General features: G+C 38.7%; 1 protein-coding gene across 1 annotated transcript in view; it reads right to left on the bottom strand.

Annotated features, from left to right (window-relative positions):
* The window catches only part of spon1a (spondin 1a), a 329,503-nt gene that overhangs the window by 294,651 nt on the left and 7,013 nt on the right, over positions 1-27,839 (bottom strand). Inside the window, exon 3 of the mRNA XM_079824799.1 lies at positions 6,668-6,801. Within this exon, the coding sequence (XP_079680925.1) occupies positions 6,668-6,801 (134 nt within the window). The remainder of the gene's footprint in view (positions 1-6,667; positions 6,802-27,839) is intronic.

Here is a 27,839-nt window from a genome sequence, read left to right as displayed (position 1 = left end):
TTCACCAAATCAGAACTGAATCGAGTCAGCACTGATCCACAAGTTACTAAAGTTACTCACTTTCTGACATGAGTGACAGTCCCTTCGACTAGAAATAAACTAATACCCTGATGTATATGTTACTAGTAACTCCAACAGTTCACTGAGCTGAGATATGTTGTGCAGAGAGAACTGATGAGAACTCAAAAGCAGCTGATACTGAGCATGCGTGTGTACTACCGAACGTACAGCGGTTCTCAAATCCGAACGAACCGTTTCTTTCGGACACGTTCAATACTGAGAACCGATGAACCGATGAGCTGAGCATGCGTCTACTACCGAATGTACAACGGTTTTTGGATCACCAGTACAGAGTCGAGAACTGTTTCTTTCGAACACGTTCGATCTTTCGGACTCATTCAATACTGAGAACCAATGAGCTGAGAATATATGTAATTTGTTCATAGGAACAAAATGTAGGTTTCAAGTGCATAAAATTAATCATGTAACTCTGATCATGTTCATCACATAATTGCTGTCTTATCACTGTTATATTTTAAATTAATCATGTAACTCTGATCATTTTCAATACATAATTGCTGTCTTATCACTTATATTTTAAAGTTTGGAAACACAATGCATGGATTGTAAAATTGTCAAACTAAATATTTTTTTGTTTTATCAATAATGTATGATATTTTCAGGAACAGCTTATTTAATTTCTAAATAAGTTGATATAAATCTTAAAATGTATTAATCAAAACAGTAGTTTTGTTATAGACTACATATTCAGCTTGCAACAGTTCTCAGCTCAGCACACTCACTCACTGATCCAGCAGTTCTCGAGTCAGGAACGGGTTGCAGCGGTTCTCGGATCACCAGTACAGAATCGAGAACCGTTTCTTTTGGACATGTTCGATACCGAAGAGCTGAGAGACTGAGCAAAGTGAGCATGCGTGACAGCATCGTCTGAACTGAACTGTTTCTCTCTGACAACTGATGCTGTGCTGATAATATGAGCATGGGTGAACGGAGGACTTGTGTAAGTTTATGTTATGTCAATGTAAATTGATTTAATCTGTGTAAACATCCACATTTGCACGACAGTGGCTGTATTGAGTGCTTTTGCAAAACATAAATGTAAGAACTTATCTGATGATAATGACGATAATTATTATTATACTAAGTTATGATTACAAATTACTTTATATAAATGTTTTTTAATGTATTTTCATTCGCCGGGATGATAGAAATGTCCGAAGAACCACTTCGCGGAAAAGAACCGAACTTCCCATCACTAATCAAGAGTACCAAGTGACCAACAATTTGGAAATTGTTTTGAGAGAAGTAGTTCTGTTTCATTCCTCCTGACCGCCAGAGGCGGTGCTAAGCACTAGTGGATAATCGCTGCGCTAACTCGATAGGTCGAGAAAATTATATCAACAAAGTCACGTCATGACGCAGACCGAGACGCTAGGATATAATCCCCAGCAGCTCGTGCCCAGCCTCTTTCGCTTTCTCGCTTATGATAGGTCATAGTTTCGCGCTGTCGTGTACAGCTTACCTGAGTTGCGAGGATTCGCCCTCCTAAGCTGTGACAGCACGCTCAACGCTATCATCGGGACGGATATCTCGGATTACATTTCTATGTGAGTGCATACTATTATATTTAGTTGTTTTGTCGGCGATACCCTGTGCTTCACGGTACTACCGGTGGCTGGTTTCGACCCCGCTTGGGTAGCGTTTTCACCGCAAACCTAAATATTATTATATTATATCTTAGACGTTATAATCTTTCGGTTCTATCCGAAGATTTGAGGGACGTCTGATCTTCGGAGTGGGTGTTATTACAGTTCTGAGTGCCTACGGTGCTACCGAGGACGCGTTATTGACGGAGCCATGGATCATAGCCCTCTCATCTTCGTTTCAAGCTGCAGATTGTGTCCGAATACGATTCTTCCCGACGACGGACATGATCTATGCCTATCTTGCTTAGGGATTCAACATTTGAAGGAGGCTCTAACTCCGTGTATACTACCGTGTATAATATCCGTGTTTGCTTTGTAGTATGCTACCGCTGTCAGAAAGACAGCTTTGCTTGGCTGAGTTAGACACTAACTTGCCTGTTAGTCTTGCACAACAGCCGCGACGCGCTCAAAAGCGCCGCGCTTCGGCAGCTGCTGGCGCTCCACCGAGTAAGAAGAAGTCTTTACGACAGACGGAAACTTCAGAACATATATTATTGAAGACTGTGGCTACTCTCTCTTCAGAAATGATGGAGATGAAACGTCTTCTTCAGTCTCTTCAACCCCCAGCGTTAATCACCCATACTGAGAACACACCAGTGGATGAGAGTGATTTCCAACCCTCACACGATATGGATTTGGATGCTCTCTCCATGAGCACGTCTAATTCACATAATTCAGAGTTGGCGGAACCCGCCACGCAACCCACCCTCCCACATGATGTTTTTTCCAACCTGTCAGCTACAGGTGGTTCGAGTGGTGGGTCTGTACATTCATCAGGCGCAGACCCATCTTCTCCAGATGATATTGTATCTATTCTGCAAATGGCTGTGGCTCGTTTGGGTCTTGACAAATCACCTGTGCAGCCCGTTCAAGCCAATGTGTTTTTCAGACAAGTTGCTGATAGTAATGTGTTTGCAATGCCACCATGTAAGGACTTTGTGACAGAATTCTCCAGTGCACTTACATGTCCTAATGTACCTAGAAGAAGGTCAAAGACAGCCCGCACACTGGCCTCAATGGCCGAAGCTGACTCCATTGGTGTAGGACGGGCACCTGAAATTGAACAGCCAGTAGCAGCACTGGTGGTATCACCGGATGAGGCTCTAAGAGGCAATGTATGCTGCTCAAGCGCGCAGTGTGGATGTACTGACTCTTTCCTAAAGACGGCATATGAGTCTGTAGCATATATAACGAGAGCTGAGAATACTATCTGCCAGCTGCTCCTTGCCTGTAATAAGACATTAGTGTCTGCGAGCGTGGATGCTTCCATACCTTGGTTCTTACACACGGCTCTGCTGACTATGGGTCATGTGACACGGGAACTTGGTAAGCTTTCATCGACCCTTCTAACAGCCAGGCGCCAGGTATGGCTTGCCCAGGCAAGGTTATCTGAAGATTGTAAAAAGACGCTGAGAGAACTGACAATTGTACCGTGACATCTTTTTGGCCCCAATGTTTCTGAGGTATTGGAGAAGAGAATGAAGTTATCAGAAGCAACACGACAACTAACTCAAGTACCACGGGCACCACCGTTTAGGATGCCATTGGCTCCGGCTCACGCACCACGGCTCAGAGCAACGAGTGCGTCAACACAATGTTCATTAGTTTCAAGCACCACAGCGTCATAGAGAGACTGAACAGGCTCAGGGACCCCGCCCTTTTCACCGTCACCGTCAGGGGGGGCCACGTCAGCGCCCCCCCCACAGGTCCTAAAGCCAGAGGCCAAAAACCCTGAAGCTATGGGGCCGGCAGTCGGTCGTTTTACAGTGCAACACCTAGATTACTGGGAAAATTCAGTGTCCGACCCCTGGGTTCTGGCAACCTTGAACAGGGGATACACTCTGCAGTTCCGACGCCAGCCTCCCAAGTTTTCAGGAATCCTTCGGACAGTAGTCAAAAATATAAACAGTTCAAAGGCCCTTTCCTTAGAAATGAATTCACTGTTGCTGAAAGGAGCCATAGAAAAAGTTCCTCCCCTCAGTCAGAGGGACGGGTTTTACTCCACGTACTTCCTTGTTCCAAAAAAGGACGGCAGTTTTCGGCCAGTTCTGGATCTGAGACGCCTAAATGTGTTCTTAAAGTCTCTTCCTTTTCGAATGTAACACACGGTCGATGTTTTTCGATCAGTGACGAAAGGAGACTGGTTTGTGAGCGTGGATTTGAGGGATGCTTACTTCCATGTTCCAATTGCTCCCCACCACAGGAAGTTCCTAAGAATCAGTTTTCAGGATCAAGCTTATCAATTCAGAGTCCTACCATTCGGTCTATCTCTTGCTCCTCGTGTTTTTACAAGATGCATGAGTGCAACCCTGTCTCCCCTTTGGTCCAAGGGCATGAGGATTCTGCCCTATTTAGACGATAGGCTGCTTTGTGCCCAAACAAAACGACATGCTATTCGCAACACCAAGGTTGTGCTGGAGCATATTCAGAGGCTGGGTCTAACTGTGAACAACACAAAGAGTCATCTGGTCCCAGAGCAAACCCTAACCTTCATAGGTATAACACTCAACTCCATCACAATGTCTGCCACATTGTCTCAAGCTCGGACGGACAATATTTGTCAGCTACTGACTTGTTTCCGTCTGGGAACAAAAGTTCCTTATGGTGTCCTTCTGCAACTAATGGGGATGTCAGCTGCCGCCACATCCTTGATTCCCTACCGATGCTTCTCTAACAGGATGGGGGGAAACTTGGAGTCAGAGGGGAATCAGTGGTCACTGGTCACCAAGGGAAGCCTTAGAACATATCAACATCTTGGAACTGAAGGCAGTGTACTTAGCTCTACTACACTTCTTACCAAATCTGATGGGTCGTCACGTGCTTGTCCGTTCCGACAACACGTCAACGGTCTTTCATTTGAACCATCAGGGCGGCACCAGGTCACTTGCGTCTCTACAGCTAACTCGCAAGATCCTTACATGGTCTCAGGGTCGGCTAGCTTCGTTAAGGGCAGTTCATCTCCCAGGATCAGACAATCAAGTGGCGGATGCTCTGTCCAGGGATCTACTTCTCCCGGGGGAATGGAGACTTCACCCGGACATGGTGCAGTTGATTTGGCAGCGGTTTGGCAAGGCGGAGGTCGACCTGTTTGCATCAGAACTGACCACTCATTGCCGCTGGTGGTTCGCGAGAGCCGAGAAGCCCAGCCCATTGGGTCAGGATGCATTAGCCCACGAGTGGCCGAGCTGCCTTTTTGTATGTGTTTCCCCCTTTTCCACTTCTGTGGGAAACATTGCACCAAATATTCCTATGCAAGCACAGGGTGCTGTTAGTGGCACCTTGATGGCCAGCCAGGCCATGGTTTCCCCTCCTTCTGAGTTTACTACAGGGCGAGCCGTGGCAGCTTCCCATCAGAAAGGACCTCCTTTCTCAGATGCACGGCCGTGTTTGGCACCCAGACCCGTTTCGCCTTCAGCTCTGGGTCTGGCCGTTAGGTCCAGTACACAGTTAATGGCTTGTGAACCAGCAGAAGTGAACACCATCAGCAACGCTAGGGCTCCTACAACACGACAGCTTTAAGCTGCTCGTTGGAGGATATTTTCATCTTGGTGTGGGGATCAAGGAATTGACCCAGTTCACTGTACTGTGCCAAAAATGTTGAGTTTCTTGCAGCATCTATTAGATGACAACAAGGCGGCCTCCACTTTAAAGGTTTATGTTGCCGCCATATCTGTTTATCATGACCCAGTTGATGGTGCTTCATTGGGGTCTCATAACCTTGTTTGCAGTTTTCTGAAGTGAGTGAGGCATTTAAAACCTGTTCGTTCTACTCCCTTTCCGGTCTGGGACTTACCGCTTGTTCTAGAGTCCCTTTGTTCACCACCATTTGAACCATTGGCTGTTGCGGATATTATGGTTGTCATTAAAAATGTCTTTTTTGTTGGCCGTTGCTTAAACTAAACGTGTTGGTGAGCTTCATGCTCTATCAGTGAGTGAACTGAGCTTACGCTGGTTACCAGAGGATTCCGGGGTCATTCTTCGACCCAATCCAGCCTTTCTCCCTAAAGTTTTGTTACCGCAATTTGTGAATCAGTCTATTCATCTGGCTGCTTTTCAACCGCCTTTCACTCACTCAGAAACAGATGGGGGAAGGTCTCATCTTCTGTGTTCTGTACGAGCTTTAAAGTGCTATGTTAAGTCTACCGCTTCTCTCAGACAGACGGATCAGTTGTTTGTCTGTTACGGTGAAGTACGCAAGGGTGCGCCTTTGTCCAAACAGAGACTATCACGCTGGATTGTTGAAACGATAAAGTTGGCGTATAGCAAATCTCATCAGCCCTTACCAGCAGGTGTTACTTGTCACTCCACTAGGGCAGTCTCGTCGTCTTGGGCTGCTTTTCGGGGAGTTTCCTTGGCGATGTATGCGAGGCTGCTACCTGGTCTTCTCCATGTACCATCGCACGGTTCTACAAGGTTAATGTTGCTGCTTCCCATGATGTGAGCTCTGCAGTCCTTCTGGAGCAACCCTGATGTTGCAGGTGGGTGGCATTCCTCATGACTGTGTTGGTATGTGTCATCCACTAGTGCTTAGCACCGCCTCAGGCGGTCAGGAGGAATGAAACAGAACGCTAGTTACGTATGTAACTGTGGTTCTGTGAATTCCGGATGACTGCTAGAGTTCCTTGTCATTCGGAATGCGCGAGAAAGCATTCCGAGGCTGGGCACCGAGCTGCTGGGGATTATATCCTAGCGTCTCGGTCTGCGCCATGACGTGACTTTGTTGTTATAATTTTCTCGACCTATCGAGCTGGCACAGCGATTATCCACTAGTGCTTAGCACCGCCTCAGGCGGTCATCCGGAATTCACAGAACCACAGTTACATACGTAACTAGCGTTTGTCCTACCATGAAAAACTTGTTGTACCATAATCACCATAAAATCCTAGGCTTCCCCCTAATTTAACCCTTGGTTATAAGGAGAGAATAGTTGTGCCACTTACTTTAGCAGTACACAGCCACTGCCTGACGGTGGCGCTGTCCAGAAAACCTGTATCCTGGTCCTCCTGCGAGGGGTGCTTTCTGTCACTGCTGGAGGGCAGTTTGTCATAAACTGAGTGTCTTCCTCGTCGATTATCTGCAGAGTGCACAAACCCATATTCATTATTACAAATGTGTCAAATATGGTTGCATTCCTGTTACTTATCTTCTGTGTCTATTCATGTAAGAAACATACAAATAAAAGTCTTAAATTGCCTCGTAAATATTGAAGATTATTATAGTTTTTTTTTTCTGCCAAAATGAGTGTGACAAATGATTGACAATACCCACAATTCCTCCACCCAATAACCCAAACAGCAGTAACAGAGGTCATGGATTTGATTTGACATGGAGAGCCATATATGGAGGTCAGTGTACTTCATCTTTTACCCAACAATAAAGTATCAGAACAAAAAAAAAAAAAATCGTAATCTTTTTTCTTTCTAATTTCTAAAAAATTCTAACATTTTGAGCGACACAGAAATATTGTTTCATTGCTGAATCAATCAGTTGAGTAAATTATTCAATGACTAATTAATAAATACACTTGTTTCTTTCCTGAATGAATCAGTGTTTTTTGGAACAAATATGTGAATGAATGATTCAGTGACCCACTCATAAAATGTTTTTACTTGCTGTCAATTGCTGCCACCTGCTGATGTAACAGTGTAACCTGTAGAAACTGTCACTGAAAATTAAGCTCTCTTTATACTCGTTGTGTTGTGTGTAACTTCACCCATATTCAGCAGTTATACTGTAGATTCATTTTATTGACTTGACGACTTTGAATTCCATTCAGTCATTTCGTTCATTTAAACATGCTGGTAGTTAAAATATATTTTTCCAATGGCTAATTTCTCCGAACACGTCCACATATGTGATCTTTGATCATATTTCGAATTAGGAAGATGCAGTCAAAGATAAATTATGACCAACGCAATGAAAGAACCGTTCATGTGCGACTATCACAGTGTTTCACCACAGAGATAGGCATACCTGAGAAAAGATACAGAAAATAATATAATTGTTCACATATAGCGAGAAATAATATTATTTTATCCAATTGTCCAGTGTTGTTTGAGGATAATAGAGTATAGATGTTTGTTTTTATGCCTATGCTAACTTTGCGAAGAATCCGCTAACAGAGAGCAGGTAGGCTACAAAACATGTAAAATAAATGGTTTAGTTTAACTTTTATAAATTGAGCATGCATGATCATATTACAGATACATCCCTTTTCAAATAAATAAATAAACTTTATTTATAAATAAACATAAATTATTTTACTCCACGCATACATGTAATAACCAGTAATGAGTAGAAACTGATAATATGTAATCTGGATTATGTATTATATTAAAGAGCACCTATCATGGAATTTTGGGACTAATCTTAAACCTTGTCTGTGAACCTGGGGGAAAATGTGTAATGTAATAGATTATATTACTAACTACAATTGTATCATGTAATTTGTATTCAGTAATAGACTACAATGTGTAAGTAATCCACATAGCACTGGTAACAACTGTATAAAAGGTATGAATTGCATTGTGATTTATTGCTAAATAAATCATAAATTAAAATAAATCATAAATAGGAGTGTCCTGTCACTGACCCTGACTTGAAATACAACTTAATAAAATAAAATGTGTGCGTGGGTACAATATACAGTAAATATAAGGTGATTTCAAGTCATTGTCAATTATTGCTTTTTCTATCAGTTGCTCCTTTTTTGTTATCATTATGGCTGTTCAGAAACCAACTCTATCAACAGATGTCAGCTCCAATAGTTTATATCTTAATATGGAAGGTGAGTGTTTTTTTGTGTCTTTTTTGTCGCTTTGACACCAAACAATTTCATCCTAGTGTGACTAGGGCCATAGGAATGTACCGATCAGATATAAAGTGTTGTTTACGCTAAATATTCTCTTAAAATATTCACTCACATTGTGGAAAGAACCAAAGGGTTGACAAAAATCTTAACATTAGCTGTGGGAAATAAGCGCATATTTGTGTACGTATGTGCTTCTGTCTCTATGACTCCTCACGAGCATCTTATAATATATTCAACTGTGAAAAGTGTTTAAGTGGCCTTTGACCTCCACTGCCCTGACCTCCACTATTTAGGTGACTGATGGTGAGCAAGCTGTCGCAGCTGAGGCAATGAAATGTATTGCCAAACGAACCTTTCTGGCCAAACAAACCTTACCGGTCAAATGCTTTTAGAGCAACAGAGCATGATGCCATTAATTTAAAGTGACATTGAAGTTTGTGTGAAACTGAAGTTCTGACCGACATTCCTTCAATATTGTGACATTTCTGAAAGAAACGGAACACTGAATAAGAAATGCCCACTGGCATGCCTCATCCTGGCTGAAATTAAAGTTTTAACTGGTTTTTCTACTAAGTCAAACTTGTCTGCGTCAAGAGAGAAACTATATAGAGATCTATATAGAATCTATATAGTTTGTAGGTAACACTTTAGAATACTGTTCCATCATTAATGAGTTCCTACACAGGAACAAATTAGTAACATACTATTAACATTCTAGTAACTACTCTTAACAAACAATAAACTCTGCTTAACAAATATGCAAGTAATAACGCTCAGTTGAATGTGGTAGTTATTAGCTAATTACTAATTAACTATTATCTAATCAGTAACTACTATTTTTTTCAAACCTCCCAGAGGACTACTATGAAACCTATACACAGGTTCATAATAATATGAATAATGCATATTGTATAATAAATTCTAAAGTGAAGATCATGGTAACCCACTAATAATGACTCAAGTGTTATACATCCATTTAAAGGAGTTACTAATTATTTGGATTTGTATTCTAAAGTGAAAAACATTAAACTCTAGTAATGACTGAAGTCATTGTAAGCTTTTGAGGCTTTTGTAAGGTTTTGGATAGTAATGACTCAAGTGATACAGTGCATCCGGAAAGTATTCACAGTGTTTCACATTTTGTTGTTACAGCCTTATTCCAAAATGAATTAAATTCATTATTTTCCTCAAAATTCTACAAACAATACCCAATAATGACAACATGAAAGGAGTTTGTTTGAAATATTTCCAAATGTATTAAAAATAAAAAACGAAAAAAAATATTGTCGGTGCACAGCCATTTTCAGATCTCTCCAGAAATGTTCATTCGAGTTCAAGTACATTCAAGTACTCAAGGACATTCACAAAGTTGTCCCGTAGACACTCCTTTGTTTTCCTGTTGGAAGATGAACCTTCGCCCCAGTGTGAGGTCCAGAGTGCTCTGGAGCAGGATGTCTCTGTACATTGAAGCATTAATTTGTCCCTCAATCCTGACTAGTCTCCCAGTTTCTGCCCCTGAAAAACATCCCCACAAAAACATCCTTTACTGTAGGGATGGAATTGGCCAGGTGATGAGCGGTGCCAGGTTTCCTCCAAACATGGTGCTTGCTATTCAGGCCAAAGAGTTCAATCATTGTTTCATCAGACCAGATAATTTTGTTTCTCATGGTCTGAGAGTCCTTCAGGTGCCTTTTGGCAAACTCCAGGCAGGCTGTCATGTTCCTTTTACTGAAGAGTGGCTTCCGTCTGGCCACTCTACCATACAGGCCTGATTGGTGGAGTGCTGCAGAGATGGTTGTTATTATGGAAGGTTCTCTTCTCTTCACAGAGAAATGCTGAAGCTCTGTCAGAGTGACCATCGGGTTCTTGGTCCCCTCCCTTACTAAGGCCCTTCTCCCCTTATCGCTCAGTTTGGCTGGGCAGCCAGCTCTAGGAAGAGTCCTGATGGTTCCAAACTTCTTACATTTACGGATGATGGAGGCCACTGTGCTCATCGGGACCTTTAATGCTGCAGAAATTTTTCTGTACCCTTCACCAGATCTGTGCCTCGATACAATCCTGTATCGGAGGTCTACAGACAATTCCTTGGACTTCACGGCTTGGTTTGTGCTCTGACATGCAATGTTAAAGGTGCAATATGTACGTTTTTTTTTACTGTACTAAAGCATAAAAATACCATATTATGTTTGCAGCGTGGATAAATCAACTCATCAACTTACAGTGTGTAAGTCTCCTCGCCTTCCATTGTCAATTGCGCTCGTTCCTGTTGCATGTCCTCAAACTGGCAACGCACGTGAGCGTCGAATCTGACAATGAGGGGGCTGGGCAAACTATATTTTGAATTTAGACTGCAGTAGTCATTTCAACCAGTCATTCTTACATTCAGCACCTTTAACTGTGGGAACTTATATAGACAAGTGTGTGCCTTTCCAAATCATGTCAAATCAACTGAATTTACCCCAGGTGGACTCCAAACAAGTTATAGAAACATCTCAAGGATGATCAGTGGAAACAGGATGCACCTGAGCTCAATTTTGAGTGTCATGGCAAAGGCTGTGAATAGTTATGTACGTGTGTTTTTTATTTATTTATAAATTTGGAAAGATTTCAAACAAACTTCTTTCACATTGTCATTATGGGGTATTGTTTGTAGAATTTTGAGGAAAATAATTAATTTAATCAATTTTAAGGCTATAACATAACAACATGTGGAAAAAGTGAAGCACTGTGAATACTTTCCAGATGCATTGTATTAAAAGCACTATCCAAAACCTTACAAACACCTCGAAAGTTTTCAATTACTTAATTAGGGGTGTAACGATACACCAATGCCACGGTTTGGTTCATATCACCGTTTTGGAGCCACTATTCGGTTCGGTATTGTTTGCTATGGGGGCAGGGTTCTGTGTTCAATGTTTTTTTTTTTAAACAAGCAAAATTTATTTCACAAAAATTGTTGACACACACACAAGTAATGTCCCACTTTAGCCTACTTAAACATATAAATTGCATGAATATGACTAATACTGATGAATAAAAAGCCATTAAATAGCAGTTTTTGTCAATACAATAAAGTAGCCGCCACACTACTCATAATAATACAAAAATAAAAAGAGAAAATAAAGTGCCATTTTGGGGTTATATAAACAACAGTTATCATGGTGAATACACAATACATCATGAACTGTTAATGAAACATGGAAACTGCTCCTGATGAATAGAATGAACATCATACCTTTATGCAAATCCATCCCAGCTAATACACATCATACCAAGGTACGTAATTTATTGGTACTTTACTTTTATTTCATGACTTACAAACTGACAACATAACATTGCATGCTCGTAATTTCTCTTGCGCTTTATGAAGTGATATACAGCGTGTACCGCTGCATTAGCGCGTGTAATTGAACAGTGTGCGCTACGAGTGCAGTATAACGGCTGAAAGGACAAGAAAGTTCGGTTTTCTGAGGTGAGCAAGACTTTTTATTTTGTAACAAGCTACGAAAATGACGCTAACATATAGCCTTACAACATATCATCTGATACTGAATCGGGACAACACGTTTTTCTCAGGCGACCCACCAGTTGAGAAACACTGCTGTAGAGAACACCCTCTCACTGGGGGCCGATGTTACTGGGACTCCAAGGTAGCATTTAGCCAACCTGGAACCTAAAGAAGGGTCAAAAGTAGGGTTGTGTATCGGTTGTGTATCATTTGAATTTTAGCGATTCCAATTCCAATTCCTATTCTGTTTATCGATTCCGAATAGCCCGGAAAATAACGGTAATTTTTGTTTGTTATTTTAAATAAAGTAGCAATGTAAGATTATAATTTTTTTATACATTTGAATGAATTAACAAGCGAGAGAGGGAGAGACAGAGAGAGAGTTGCCAATTAGTGAAGCTTGTTGGTTTAATTACAGAAAAGTTATGACCTCATAGCTTAGAAATATAATGTAGCTTTCAGTAGTGAAGCTGTTTTATTTATAAAAAACACAGGACAGAGGCTGAAAATCATGTTTCTGTGTGCATGCAAATAATTTCCTTTATAAAGTTTCCACCTCAATAAAAAAGCTGAATACAGACACATATGCTTCATAATACAGCATTAAAAAGCTATCTTTTTGGGCAAACATTTGCCCTCGCCTTGTGGTGGCTTGGAATTCAAAGGGGAATCGGATATAGGGGTTTGGACCTAGGTCGGATGTCCAGATCTCGAATATGTATCTGATTTAAAACCACATTTGGCTCAGATCAGATGCAAAAAAATCGAATCGCGTGCAGATTTTTGTGTTTACACATGTGCAACGAATTCAGATCTATGTCAGATGTGAGTAAAAAAAAAGGTTTTGTGCCAGTGTAAACGCAGCCTAATATAAATGTATATTAAAAACAAGTATACAGTCAAGTAATACAATTAGAACAAATAAGCAAATTAGCAATCGCATAAATAAATACAGCTGAACAAAGTTCAGAAATTGAAATTAAATTTAAAATAGCACTGCATAGTTTTATTTTTATAAATAAAATATAGATTAATCCTTATTAAAATTACAAAAGTTATTCAGTCAAGATCATTGAGTGATTTTCTTTTTCTTTTGTTCTTTGATTGTTCTTTGAACAGTAATTCTCTTTTGCAACTTCTTGCGCTTGAATGGTTTAAAAACACATTAAAATATCCACACGAATCGATAATCAGAAACAAAATGGTTTTTTTGAACTAGTATCAGATTCCTGACCTTAATTATCCGATTTCAGAATTGGAATCGACTTTCGATTCCCAACCCTATACAAACACAAGCTAGCCCATATTCTCCAGGAAACAGCCTCCCTGAAAGCATACCCTGAACTCTCAATTGCTTACTCAAGGTATGCTGGTTCCTAAAATGGAATGGTTTTGATATTGGTACTATTCTCACAAGTAAGGTGTACATTTTCAAAGCTCATAGTACAAAAATCTAAACTGATCACACACACAAAAAAAAAATCTAAACTGATCACACACAGGCAGTTTTGATAATGTATCACTAAATCATTAGAGAAAAAGCTGAGCACAACCACTACCGAATCAACAACTTATTTATGCAATCCCAACAGAATCAAAGTCTGTGTTTTATCCTCACATAACCTTGGTACAAATAACAAAGGATTTGTTTTAACTAGCTTAGGCATCCTCTTATAAATCTATTACCATCCAAATAGGAAATGTCTGGAAATGATGGTGGTATATTATTTTTCTTGCAACGCTACTCATTTATTTTGACCTTAACGGTCAAAATGTCTTGTTTTCCTGCCTCATACACCATTGTGGATTTAGAGCTTTGTTACAGCTTTCTGGGTAAGATCGTAGTTAGTGGTTCAAGTACTGCTGGTATCCCAGATAATGTAAAAAGAAAATTACATCAATAAAGAAAGTCTGATCTGGAAACTGCAAAGTCAAAATGACCACTTTAGTAGTAGTGTAATTAATTCCTCCATTAATTATATAACAATATAACATTATAGTTATAAAAAGAATGCCATATAAGAAATTACAGTAATTCCCTCCCATTCAAAAAATGTTCTTGGCTCCTCTAAAGAAGTTAAATACAGTATATACAGTTCAAACCATAGTTGGCCTATTGTTTCAGTAGGTACCACAGAATGATTACTCACCCTAATAAGAACAAGATGCACAACCTGCAATAAATGTATAGGCTTATTTGCTTTGTTTAAAGCACATGTTGTTATCAAGTCCAAGGGAAAGCAGTCACTCAGTCAGCACCAGTGCCAGCTCACTTCCCAAGAGAACCCAACAAAAAGTGCTTTTAGAGCAGTCTCAAAAACGGCTAAGAAGGCGCATGCTCACAGATTTTAAATAACCCTAGATGCAAAAGGTTTCTCTGGAGGCACAGCAAAAAAAAAAAAAAGAAGAAGAAAAAAAAAAGCTAAAGAAAAGCCTGGCCTTATTAGACCATATCAACCTTGAAGGCTGACGAACAAGTGAGAGAGAGAAAGAGGGCTGTTCTAAGTGACTTTCACTCCAGGCACTGAATCTAAACCAGCAACCAGGTCCAGGGAGGCTGTTCCTGAGGTGGCTGGTTTGAAATGGTTGTCTCTCCAGCCAGATGAGCTGCGAAAAGAGGCTTGAGTCTCCAGAGTAAAGGCCCTGATATACTCGCGGTGAAGTTCTTTTATTTTTCGATTTTCGTTTAGGGGTAAAAGTAAGTTTGAAATACCTTTGCATGATATACTGTTTCCGACCCACCTACGCTGTTGGGAGCGGTGCTTAAAATGTAATATGTATATATGACAGTGAAGAGAAAACATCAGTAAAGAAAGCATCTGATCATAGCGATGTGCAATTTGTTTATACGAGCTCTGCAATTGTCACTCCAGTTTATTTATATACCACTTTGTACAATAGATTGCTTTAAAGCAAGCAGCTAAACATTAAACATGAAAAACCAGTGTCAGTAACACTATCAGTTAGAATTACAACTTCAATATCCACTATAAAGAAGCTCTCCAGTGTGAAACTGGAGAAAAATGACTATGCAAAAGAAACTTGCCACCAAAATTAAAAGTCTTTATGTCAGCATGTGAGTCGTACTGGTCAAAATGTTTAGCCCCAAGCTTCACAGACAAGGCTTAAAGGGCATATTGCAGGTAAAAAAAAAATTCTAAATGAATATATAACCTTGTATGAAAATACCATATGAAAAAGTAATGCAGGATTTTAATTGTTTTAAAAAGACATAAGAGCACAAATTTAGTTGATAAAGGGGCCGTTTCGTTAGCCGCTTGTAAAAAACGCTTTTTTTTTTCAACATCGCGTCATATTACATCACGAGAGGGAGTTGCTTGCCAAGCTCTGCGTTGGCTCAGTGCAGAATAGGTTGGTATTCAGTTGGAGTCCATGTATTTTTGGTAGATTTTCTATTCCAATGTATCATTGTCATGGTAAATTATTGTGTCCAGCCTGTCAGGACACTGAGTCCACAGGTTTCCTATAAAAATATAAGTTGAGGAAACCTGGAAACCTGCATGGTGGCGTTTTGTGCAGGTGAAGAGACGTGACTTCACTTCTGCATCTGCTTGGAAACACGTGGTGGTGTGTGTAGGTGTAGCGTTCACTTTAGATCATCATCACTTTGAATTATCATTGCAGCATTATGATGTGTTTAACATGGTAATACTCATGTAAAGGAGGATACTAAATGAATAAACATCCACACTTTATGCTTCTTTGCCGTTGTTTACGTGAATCAATTTGAACATTGATGAATACACAGTATGTACATTAAAACAAATGCATGCCGTAAGTACATTCAAGTTCACTCAAATACATACTCATCACGTCATACATCCTCACAGTCTCACACTATCGGTGAATCGACACGAAATAAACCCATAACACAGAATTAATGAATAAAGGATAACATGAAAAACGCATACAATAACACTACACTGTCTATGGTTCGGTTGTCGGCATGACGCTCACAGATCCGTCAGAGATTCAGCTCGTAGAAACACAAGCCACTGGCTGCGTGGCATGTCCGTTTTTATTTTGGCTCTCATGTTAACAGGTTAGAGCTTGTACACTGCCACACTCGAGCTCCGCTGAAAACGCGTGCATGCTAGAAATAGAACCAACGCCTGTTTTTCATGCAACACGCAAACGTGTTGGAAGCGTTTCCAGGTAAAATAGAATATAGAAAAAGCTGTTTATATGTCATTTTGACACAAATACATATTAATAAATTACATTTTGATGTTTGAAAGTCTCTAGGTTTGAACATAAATGCAGATATAATTATCCCTAATGCCGGATACATGATAATAATCTGTACAGTATTGTAATCTGAGCACAGTGTACACATATTGTTTAGCTAGCATTATCTATAAACTAACACTGGTCTCTCACCTAGACACCTGCTCTGTTCTCCACTGTTTCTCCTCACACAAATACTCAATTTGTCTCCTCTAATCGTTGTTCTGTCTAATCCTGGTCTGTCTCTAATTGTGTGTCATAATTGTATGGCTTTGGTCTACCATATGAGTATTAATAAACGTTTATAATTTCCTATGCGTCCGAACTGTCATTGCGATCCATTGTTTTCCTATCGCTGAAATTCACCGCACTCCCTCTCGTTACGTCACTTCCGGATGTGGCATTTTTAGACGCGGAAGTAAAATTCTCTCACAAAAACGACTCCAAAAGCTTTAATAGCGTATTTTAAAGTATCTAGTTCCTACATTATTTTTCTATACATTGACTCACTCTAACCTGCAATATGCCCTTTAAGCCTAGTCCCAGACTAAAATGCATATTGTAGCTGTTTTTATCATACAATATGTCTGTGCCATTGTTTTGGTAAGATGCCCTCCAGTAAAGCTTTTTTTTCTTTTTTCTAAGGACCTTTATAACAGCTACTTAAATGTCCTAATTTAATTAATGCATAATCCTGTGTAAAGTCTGTGAAACCAGGCTTAGATGTTCTTTAGTTTTGTTTTTTAACACCGACTGCTTACTATATTATACAAGAATGTCAAGCTGTTTTGTCTAGCTGTATGCTATTGTGTCTAACAATGAGGGTTTTTAAATACAGATTTCAACAGTAGATAAAGTTTACTGGAAAAAGTAAATGGTTGTTTGCAATGGTTGGCCACACACTTGAAGAATTTAAGCCCGATTCAAGGCTTTTCGACCTTTTGTCCTCAATTGTGTGCTCACAATCGCATCAGAGCATGCACGATCCCAAATCATTTGTCCAAATTAGGGATGAAACGGTATGGAAATTTCACATCACGATTATAGTGACCCAACTTATCACGGTTATCAATATTATCACGGTTTTGTTCAAATGAGATGAAAGTGTTCAAAAAGAACAGATGCACACACTTAAAACATTTCAACAAGTTAACAACAAATAAATAAAGCAGCTCCATGCACTTTTTTAAGCTAGATTCTATTCTGTGGGATTTCCTTCCTTATAATGGCCGTCGTCAATAGCAACGCATAACGCATAAATAATAATAATTTTGTGTAAATATAATCTCTAATATTATCTCTGTAAATATATTCTCAAGCAATATTCTCATCAGTGTTCAGTAGGGGTGTAACGATTCATCTACTCCATCGATGTATCGATTTATATTCCTATGATCTAACTACATCGATCTGTGCTCGGCAAGTTGGCCTTCCGGACGACATGTATCGATCTAACATCGTTTTAAAAGGTAATCAATCGATTGTATCGATAATAGGAAATGACGCATTGGATTTAAGCACGTCAGACTTTATATGGATGTTTTTTCTTAGCACTTTTAATGATAAAGGCGTTAAACGTTACTTGATTCAGTCTGCCTATCTGTGACATCATCGCCACGCACCAGCAGCAGCGCTAAGAAAACAAAACATAGTATGGCGGATGACAGAGGAGAAGATAACGAGCGAGAAATAATCAAGCCACCAGGAGAAAGAGCTACCTGTACTTTCAACCCTTGCTAAATGTTACCTGTGCATTCCTGGCAGCAGTGTGCCAGCAGAGCGAGTTTTTAATACTGCTGGTGACATAGTGAACGCACAGAGAAGTGTTCTGAAGTGTTGAGGCTCACGCAGCATCTCGAGAACGAAAACAAATGAGCGCCGCTCATACAAAGAAACTCAGTTAACATACACAGTTAAAATTGTGCAGTTTTTATATTTATAACATATGATACAGTTAAGCAACATTACTCTAACAAGAGTGTTTTCCTGAATACCATCACGACTGAAAATGACACTGATTTCATAAGCCAGTTCCATAAACAATTTAACATTAAGTCACTTACATTTTAGAAGCAATATGGACTGTTTTTGTTCTATTTCAGCAGCGAAAATAGTTCCAAACAAATATCACAGCAGAACCGTAACGCATCTCACAGGAACATTGTGTGTTAGTGAATGATTCAGCGTTTTAATGAATCGGTTGAATCAAAGATTCAATGGCCTATTCGTAAACGACCGCCAAATTCTTGAATGATTCAGCCGTTTCACTGAATCGACTCAATGAATCGCTCATTAAGACGGTCACCTGCTGCCACCTACTGGTGGTTTAGTTTCATCTTCCCAACATTTCTTATTTGTATATTCAAAAATATTTAAAATAATCTCATAAAATTATTTAATGCAGTTGTAATTTTTCAGTGTAAATGATTTAATTTGATTGGTAACAGCCTATAGTGTCTTATTCTAGTTTAATTTATTGATCAAATTTAAGAATATAAAAGGAAAGCCGAAGCATACCCTATATTTTATAAGATATGAAAAAATGCCCTTTATAAAAAGGTACAAATATGACAAATATGCTTATTTAAATATGTCAAAGCTGATTAAACACTGGTGAGAATATTGCTTCAGAATAGATTATATTTACAAAAAAAATCCGGACAAGCAAATGTTTTACTCGGACAAGTGAATGACAGATTTACTTGTCCGAAGGACAAGCATGTGAACCGGCCTAATGTCGAGCCCTGTAGTAGCAGGTTCAGCCAGTTTATTCAACCTGAAGAAATGTTGGTTGCACTTTATTTTTGATATTAATATTGTATTTGTATTATTTTAATGTTGAAAAACAACAGCAAAAGTAGCAGGTAAACCTACTTTTAATTAAACCTGAAGAGAAGTTAGTTGCACTTTATTTTTTTATATTAATATTGTAATATTTGTATGTTGGAAAACAAAAGCAGAAGTAGCAGGTTAACCTACTGTTGAAATGTTGGTTGCACTTACTGTGCTTTTATTGAAAATGTATTGAATATTGAAAATGAGAGCAGAAAAGGTTAACTTCCTGTTAATTCAACCTAAACTGTTGGTTGCATTTTATTCAAATAAAATTTGAATGCATTTGCCATTAATTTTTGTTTACTTGTTTGTTTATATCCATAATTAATTGATACCTGATTCCCTTACAAGAAACAACAGGAGTCTAGGAAACTTCACCTGCAATGACCAGTATCCAGATATTTATTTCAGTCACACAATTTTTGGCTAAAAAGTTACTGAATCGATTTCAAGTCACTGAATCGTTTCGGATCGTATCGTTCTAAATGAACCAATATCGTCCTTGAATCGTATCGACAACCTCAAATCGTGATACGAATCGAATCGTTGTTAAAACGAATCGTTACACCCCTAGTGTTCAGCAATGATGCATTTAAATCAGCATATTTTGTGTAAGAGCCCAAACAGTATCCTGGTGAAATAATGCATATCCATATTTCCATATGATTTGACAGTTTATTTTATTAAATATCAAAATGTGTGCATCATACCTGACACCTAGAGGAACACTTTACAGTCAGTTTTATGACTGTCATTCTCTTCAAATGCTATTGAAGTTTGAAACGTGTATAACGTTACCAATGTTGTATGTAACTTTAGAGACGGTCCCTAAATTCGCCAACTTTATGCCAGTCATGTCAGATACGCTGTGGTTTTGCTGTGTTTGTTTGAAACTATTTTCCCTGCTGAAATAGAACAAAAACAGTAAACCACTGTATGATGAGTTAATCTCCTGCGTACATCCCACGTTTATCTCTGCTTTGAGGGCATTTTTCAGTGAATGAGAGCGCGCTCTGAACATAACTCTGGCTAATCTGAACGCCTCTGATTATGAGACATTGCATTCATGAACTCAATAGAAACACGTGTGAGGGGTTATAATGCGCAACGCGATTATAACAGATGGCTTTTGAGAAGACTATAATAAGTTCAACCGCCAAAGTGGCTATAGTGTGCAGCCGAAATAACGTTACACCTGCAAATGGCGGTTGTTAATGTCAAGCCCTGATTATTATCCCTTAAATGTCACCCTAGTCTTGACTGAATTTGTTCGTTCGCTTCACGTTATTATTTCCCAGACGTAGTCCACTTGCCTTGCGTTCGTAGTTTTGAAGTGTTCCCCCTATACATCGACTTTCTTCTGGCATGTTCTGCAGACAGGGTGACCATCTTCGATTAAGTTTCCCTCAGGACTTTTGTAAAAGCCAAAATATGACCACGCCTCAGATTTGGTCCTTTTAGAAGTCTGAACAATCTCCCGGTGCTGTCACTGCCTTCTGCCATTTCTTCTCATTCAAAAAACAGCACTGCGCCTGACTGACGCTGACTGGACAAGATTTACCGCAAGTTTTCAAAATCGTGATAATCACACGCGGTTTTAATGATAATTAAATTTTAAACGATATTATTAACCGTCACTAAATTTTATTGTGGTTTATTGTGAAACCGGTAATCGTTTCATCCCTAGTCCAAATAAATCCATTTGTTTTTCTTCTCAAGTGATGGAGTCTCCATGAGATCTCGTGTCACTGTGAAATCGTTCCTACAATCAACAAGTGTGTTGTCTCACGGTCTGGTCTAGTGTGTGCTTTCAGAGGATTACAATGCTAAAAATCGGTTGAAACTGTCATTATGTCTGTGGACTTCCACAGTTTTAAAATAAGATGTGAAAATCGTCTAGTGTGTCCTAGTGTGACCATAGTGCGACCATTATTTAGAACTATTAGTCACTTTATTGTTTCGGTGACACGTCATTGCTTGTAACGTGACACACCGCAGTCACAATAGTGCTGTATGACTGATTATCTGCTTTTATTAAATTGTTCCTCTTTTATTAAAAATATTCACATATATTAACTATAGCATGACATATCTGATATTATGATTGTCAAATATGGGCAAATTAATTAAGTTTGATGTTTAAACACCTTTAATACGATTGCGTTAGTTGCGCTATATGCGTGATGGGGTATTTCAGAGAATTGGATCTATTCACTGATCTTTATAAATGTGGATCTATTTTTATTTAGAAAAAATAAAAAATTTTTTTTTTTTTTTTTTTTTTTTTTAAATGTGGATTTACAACACGTGAATTCATTCACTTCTTCCGAAATACATGAATGTAAGTGGCCGGTGAACTGGGAGAAGAATAAAGTAAACTTTAAAGTTACTTACGCAATGTGTATCTGATATGAATAAAACTTGTCTAATTATAGTGGAAAGGATTATTATTGCTGCTTCCATAGACATCATTGTGTACTTTACAAACTCTAAATGTAATGTTTTGCTGGTACTTGTGTGTATTTAAATGTCTGAAACTTAAAGCAGCACTAGGTAGTTTTTGCTCTCGGGGTCCCCCTACAGTTGGGAAATAGTATTGTCCTCTACTACTGTCGTAAACTTTTGTCATCTTACATCAGTGGATGCATCGCACGTTAATTTGTTGACATGACAACTATGACGCCGCATTCACACGGGGCGTCGGCATCAATGCTTCTCGGCCCGTGTGAATGCGGCGTGATAGCCCTGAACACTGCAGGAGTTCACATGCAGGTGTTCTGCTTGCGTCGCGTGTGAAATGTCTTCGTCCCAGGTACAGTGGCATATGTTTCAGCATGTCATATGAATATAATTTCATGGGTTTTATTTTTTTCAAACACCAAATGATCGCGATGCTCACGTTTACAAGCCAGCGTCATTATAGTAGCCTAGTCAATTGGTTCCCGTTTTACAGAATCTATATGATACTTCAATTCAATGTTTGAGTGGTAGGTAATAGCCATACATCGTCAATATTATAATATCAAGCTACCATAGATGAATCTGCAAATTTGAAAAATCGATTTGCATTATAGCTTGAGGCAAGACAAATAAATAAATATCACAGACATGTTAGGTATCCTAAAATATGATGTATTTATTTATTTATGTATTTACTTGCAAGAATGTAGCCCCTCCTCCTTCAGCTCACGCCAATGAGCAAACGCTGGCCCAATGTTGATCCTCGTCCTGCCTTTAATCCGATAACTTTCTCGTTTCTTCTTTTTGCTTTCCTCCGACAAAACCTTTGCTTTCTTATTTTTCTGTGCTGCTTCGGCCATGACTATAACATCCGGCAAACAAATGATAGTTGGGCTCGGGCTTGCACGTCCAAATTTAAGGAAGTGGGGGTGGTGGTGGAAGTGACGTATATGCCGTAAAGCAGTCGAATTTTGTAGTTCTTTTTTTTCTCGGGTTACTACCCCGAAACCCGAAGTTTAAAAGTACGATTAAAAACGATACAGACCCCGTCAAGCTATGGCAGATGTGTCATTCAACCTATTGTAAGTCGATGTATCATCACAAGAGTCTTGAAAATATATTATGAAGGTTGAAAAGTTACCTAGTGCTGCTTTAAAATAAACATTATACAGTTAAAAAAACACTGAATGGTTCTATATGACTTCCGCCTCAGCCCCAGCCAACGTGCAAAAGCACATTTAAATTTAGCAGTTGATCATGTGATTCAATGAACATTCTAATCACACCGGTGTGATCGTACGTGCGAAAGGGTTAATCAATCAAGTTATATTTGATTATATTTCACCCACCTTCTTCATCCCTGTGATAAAACGTGACAGGCAGTTTATTTGCCAATTTAGCAGACATCTAACCCATTCCATGTCATAGATATTTATTAAATACAAATACTGTATGTCCTACAGATTTTTTATAATTGAATGCATCATTTTGCATGTGATGGCTCACACAATGAAAGAATGTTTAAAACAATTTCACTGAGAAACAACTCATCCGTTTTGATCAGTAAGCTACATGTATTTAGTTATTTCACAAATTGTAGACAATTGTTCTTAATCTTTTGCACACGTGCCAAAAGAATGTTTAAAACAATTTCACTGAGAAACAACTCATCCGTTTTGATCAGTAAGCTACATGTATTTAGTTATTTCACAAATTGTAGACAATTGTTCTTAATCTTTTGCACACGTGCCAAAAGAATGTTTAAAACAATTTCACTGAGAAACAACTCATCCGTTTTGATCAGTAAGCTACATGTATTTAGTTATTTCACAAATTGTAGACAATTGTTCTTAATCTTTTGCACACGTGCCAAAACATGTGCAATTTAGTGAAATGAATAAGAAATTAAAATCAGTTGTGAACAATAAACTAATTCTTCAGAGATCTGGACGTATTGTTTTGAGGGAAAAAATCTAATTTGAGAATTGATCAGCAATTAAGAAAAACTATAATAAAGCATTTTCCCTATGTGAAATAAAAACGATAAGGCAGCTACTTAACCAGTAGGCAGCAAGGCAATTTACTAGGTTTTGAAACAGAGCCATGAAGCATCTTTCTGTTTAAACTCTCCAAATCTGTTGTCGTGTCATTTCTCCAAAAGTACCAGACAGAGTAAAATTCTGCAAAACAATTAATTTTTCTCACTGGGATTCAGGTATTCGGAAATATGTTCACAGTGCCTTAATCATATTTGAATTTGAATACCGCCAGGAAGCATATCACTGACTGAACGGCTCTGACTCGATGCTTCCTGTGTTTCCTCGACAGTCTCCCCTCACAGAGCCATACCACACATCATCCATTCAAAGAAACCCAAGGCTGGCACTAATTAACTATGGCACAAAATCAATTTCAACAGCAAATAAAAGCCCAAAAAAGAGAGAGGGTGTCTGCCAGCTCCTGGGAATAATAAGAAACGAAATAATAAATGCGACTTGCCTCCGGGTTGGTTCTGGAGGTTAATAGGGAGGTCGCTACTTGTGGTCATGAATCTTAGGGGTTTCTGAAGGAACTCTCTTCAGAGTACCCTTACAAAATCATTGACGATACCACTGTTATTAGATGGTTTTACTATGGTACAATAAAATATACCATTATATTCTATTCTATCCATTCTATCCATGGTATGCAAATATTATCAAGATATTATCAACAATAAATTATCAATATCAAATTTCTAGTAGCTTTTCGCTACTTTTTTGTTTTTATATTTTGTGTAAAGTAACCCAACACAGTATGGTGTAAAAATAAGAAGATTACAAGTATCCAAAAGCCAAATACAGTTAACATTTAAGCCTCTTGTCTCAAAAAAGATCCCACCTCATGAAACTTTTCCACAGCACTTAAGACCCCCAGTATTAACACTAGTCTCTCCCAGCTACAGGGGTTAACGCAGCAGAGGGGTGAAAGGTGAGTCTCCGTGTGGCGGCTCTGACTGGAAGAGTCAGTATTGGCAGTGCTCTGCTCTCACTTATTAAGGGCAGAGACACGAGGTGGGCTCTCTGGGGAAATGAGCAAAAAGAACAGGGATGAGGAAGGAGAGCGGTGCAGTGAGGGTGTCACCTCGAGACGCCAACCTTTCCTTCAGCCCTCCACGGCTCACATCCCTTTGGGAGTGCTGCCTGCGTGGGCATGTTTTAGCCTGAGTAATTACACCAAAAGCTGTCATTGCTGATCCTATTTCAGTTAATTACATAGGCATAATAAATTATGTTTATGACTACAGGATAAAGTAGTCATAAGAACCAGCATCAGTGTTGCTCATACTTAAGGCTAGGTATTCGGACAAACCCCCAGTCTCAGGCTTAGCACACCCACGCACCACCCAAAGCGTTATGAATCAGCGAGTCGAATCCGCGGTTTGAATTGCCAAATTTCAGCAGTTTGGCGGTTTGACACGCGATCCGAATCATCATTCGGCTCACTGATTCATAATGCTTCGAAGCTTCATGAGGCCGTGTTTTGTCGTTATTTAGGGGTTTTTTTGCGCACAAAAACTATTGTCGCCGATTCATAAAGTTATTTTAGAACCACTGTAGTGAGATGGACTTTGTAACGACGTCTTTAGTACCTTTTAAGGGTCTTGAGAGTGTAACGTGCCATTGAGCCAATGGAGGCCTTTCAGAGCCATCATATTTCAACTAAAATATCTTCATTTCTGTTCCGAAGATGAACGGAGGTCTGACGGGTGTCGAACGACATGAGGGTAAGTAATTAATGACAGAATTTTCATTTTTGGGTGAACTAACCCTTTAACTATCAAAAAACTCTGATTAACTAATTAGTAAGTAAAAGCACACTGTTCAAGTAGCTCACTATTAGCTAATCAATACGCTAACTAAGATTGTTTTCACACCTCCCAGAGGACTGCTAAGAACTACGGGTTCATAATTAATGTAAATAATGCATAGTAATTAATCCAAAAGTGAAGATCATGGTAAACCACTAGTAATGACTGAAGTCACTTTTTGTAAGGTTTTGGATAGTACTCGCTTTTGACAGATTTGGTAATGAGTCATTACTAGTGGGTTACCATGATATTCAGTTTAGAATATTGTTCCAAATGGCCAGTATGTAGTAACATGAATTACTATCCAAAACCTTACAGAAACCTCAAAAGCTTACACTACCTTCAGTCATTACTAGGGAGTTATCATGCTTTTAATTTTAGAATACTGTTCTAAATAATTAGTAAATCCTTCTGAAGGATTTGGTTATACCTGAGTAATTACTAGTAGGTTATCATAATCTTTACTTTAGAATTAATTATACCATTTGCATTACTCTCACTAATTTTGAAGCTGTAAATAGTAGTTCTTAGTAGTCCTCTGGGAGGTATGAAAAAATAGTAGTTACTGATTAGATAATAATGAACTACCTCATTCAACTGATCGCTATTACATCCTAATTCATTCATCATTAGTTTCTAGTTAGTTAATTGTATTTATAAGAATGTTAATATTGCATTACTCATTTGTTCCTGTGTAGTCATTCATTAATCACAGAAAAGTGTTACCCCACATTCTTGTGTGTTTTTCTGCAATTCATGTACATGCATTTATGCATCGTCTATGTATAAGTAACTGGCTTGAACTATTATATAATTAGCTAATAATGTTGTGAGGGGGTCACTTATAGCCCAATAATTTCAAGGCAATGATAGTACAATGGTAGTGCCTTGGTCAGGCCAAAAACTTTTTGGTATATTTTTGTTTGCAGTGGAGAAGCAACATATACAGTACAACTTGATATTTCCAAGTACGTTATGTCCTGTGTCTATGCCACTATATTATGTCATACATCAAGGACTTTGGCAGATCTTGTTACAGATTTAAGCTAGAACTCTGTGTTCAAGCAAACAAAAAAATCTGAAAACAAAGGCTGTTCTGCCAAAAAATCCCTTGCTGTTTGTTTTTGGCCTCCTTGTGTAATTTTCCATCATAGCACATTACCAGTAACCCTAGTCTGAAGCACCTAGCCTTTTTTCTCTATTCAAATCAAATATTCTCTACCACTCCTGTCCACTTTCTTGCAAGTTAGTGTTAAGTGATGCTAAGTGCTCACCATAGGCCTTGCCTTTTTGGAAGAGTATTTCCATACTAAACACTTACGGAAGCTAAGCAGCAAAGAACCATTGCGGTTTAGATGAAGTTGACAAACTATTGAAAAATTGTATAATAATCTTTATATAAAAATGTATATAATCTAGTAATCAATAGTGAAACTTTTAAATGAGACTGTTTACTCAAGCAAAAATACCTTGCATGAATGCACAGTGCAGTCCAGGACTCTCTCCCACCAATCTTTGTAACACTCTGATTCAGAGATAATTAATTGTTGGAGGAAGAATGACCACTTAGCTATTTTATTTTTTATTATTCAAATTCAAGGTATGTTAGAAAAGGAAGCACACCAGTTGTGCACAGGGCTGTGATGCTGAGTTGCTCTGACACATATGTGAATTTTTTTTGTCATATGACTGGTTTTCTTTGATAAGCTTCTCACTGCTATGGTAACAGACATAAAATGACACTCTTCACATGCAGTATGCATCTACACACACTGCATATGTACAACAAAATATATATTTTCCTCGCATTGCAGAGTTTCAGGTATGAAAACAGAATATGCAATATCAGAAGGAATGTATTCAGACTGAAAAATGTGTACAGACATAATACAGTATGTATAATGAAGACTGGACTTGCCAAAACACTCTGCACCTACTGAACTAGCATAGCCGAATAATAATTCCATTATTCCATTATCCAGACATCAGAAAAAAAAGAAAAAAAAACATCAGATCTCATAAACAAACAAATATGTGAGATGGAACTTATCCAATGCCCTTTATATCTGTCATGATCCCAGCCTGTGTTTCCCTGTCTTGTGAGGACTTTTGTTATTTCCTGTCTTGTGTCATGTTTTGTAGTTCTTTTGTAGTTTTTCATGTTGATTAGTTCTCGCAGGTGTTTCCAATTTAGCCACTCCCTCTTGTTATCTTGTTAAGCTAGTCTTCCCTTTGTATATATAGTGCTTGTGTCTTACTGGTGTTTGTGGGTTGTTATACATGTTATGGTTGCTTCTAGTTTGTGTGTCCTAGTGGTTTTTGTTCCTTTGTTTCTTTATTCCTGGAGTTATTTGGTTCAATGTGTTATTTTATTAAAAACCCTGCATTTAGATCCTCGCC

This window comes from Gobio gobio, assembly GCF_949357685.1.
Source record: "Gobio gobio genome assembly, chromosome: 9".
Classification (NCBI taxonomy): Eukaryota; Metazoa; Chordata; class Actinopteri; order Cypriniformes; family Gobionidae; genus Gobio; species Gobio gobio.
The sequence above is the reverse complement of the archived record's forward strand: the minus strand, read 5'-3'. Positions and strand labels throughout refer to the sequence as shown.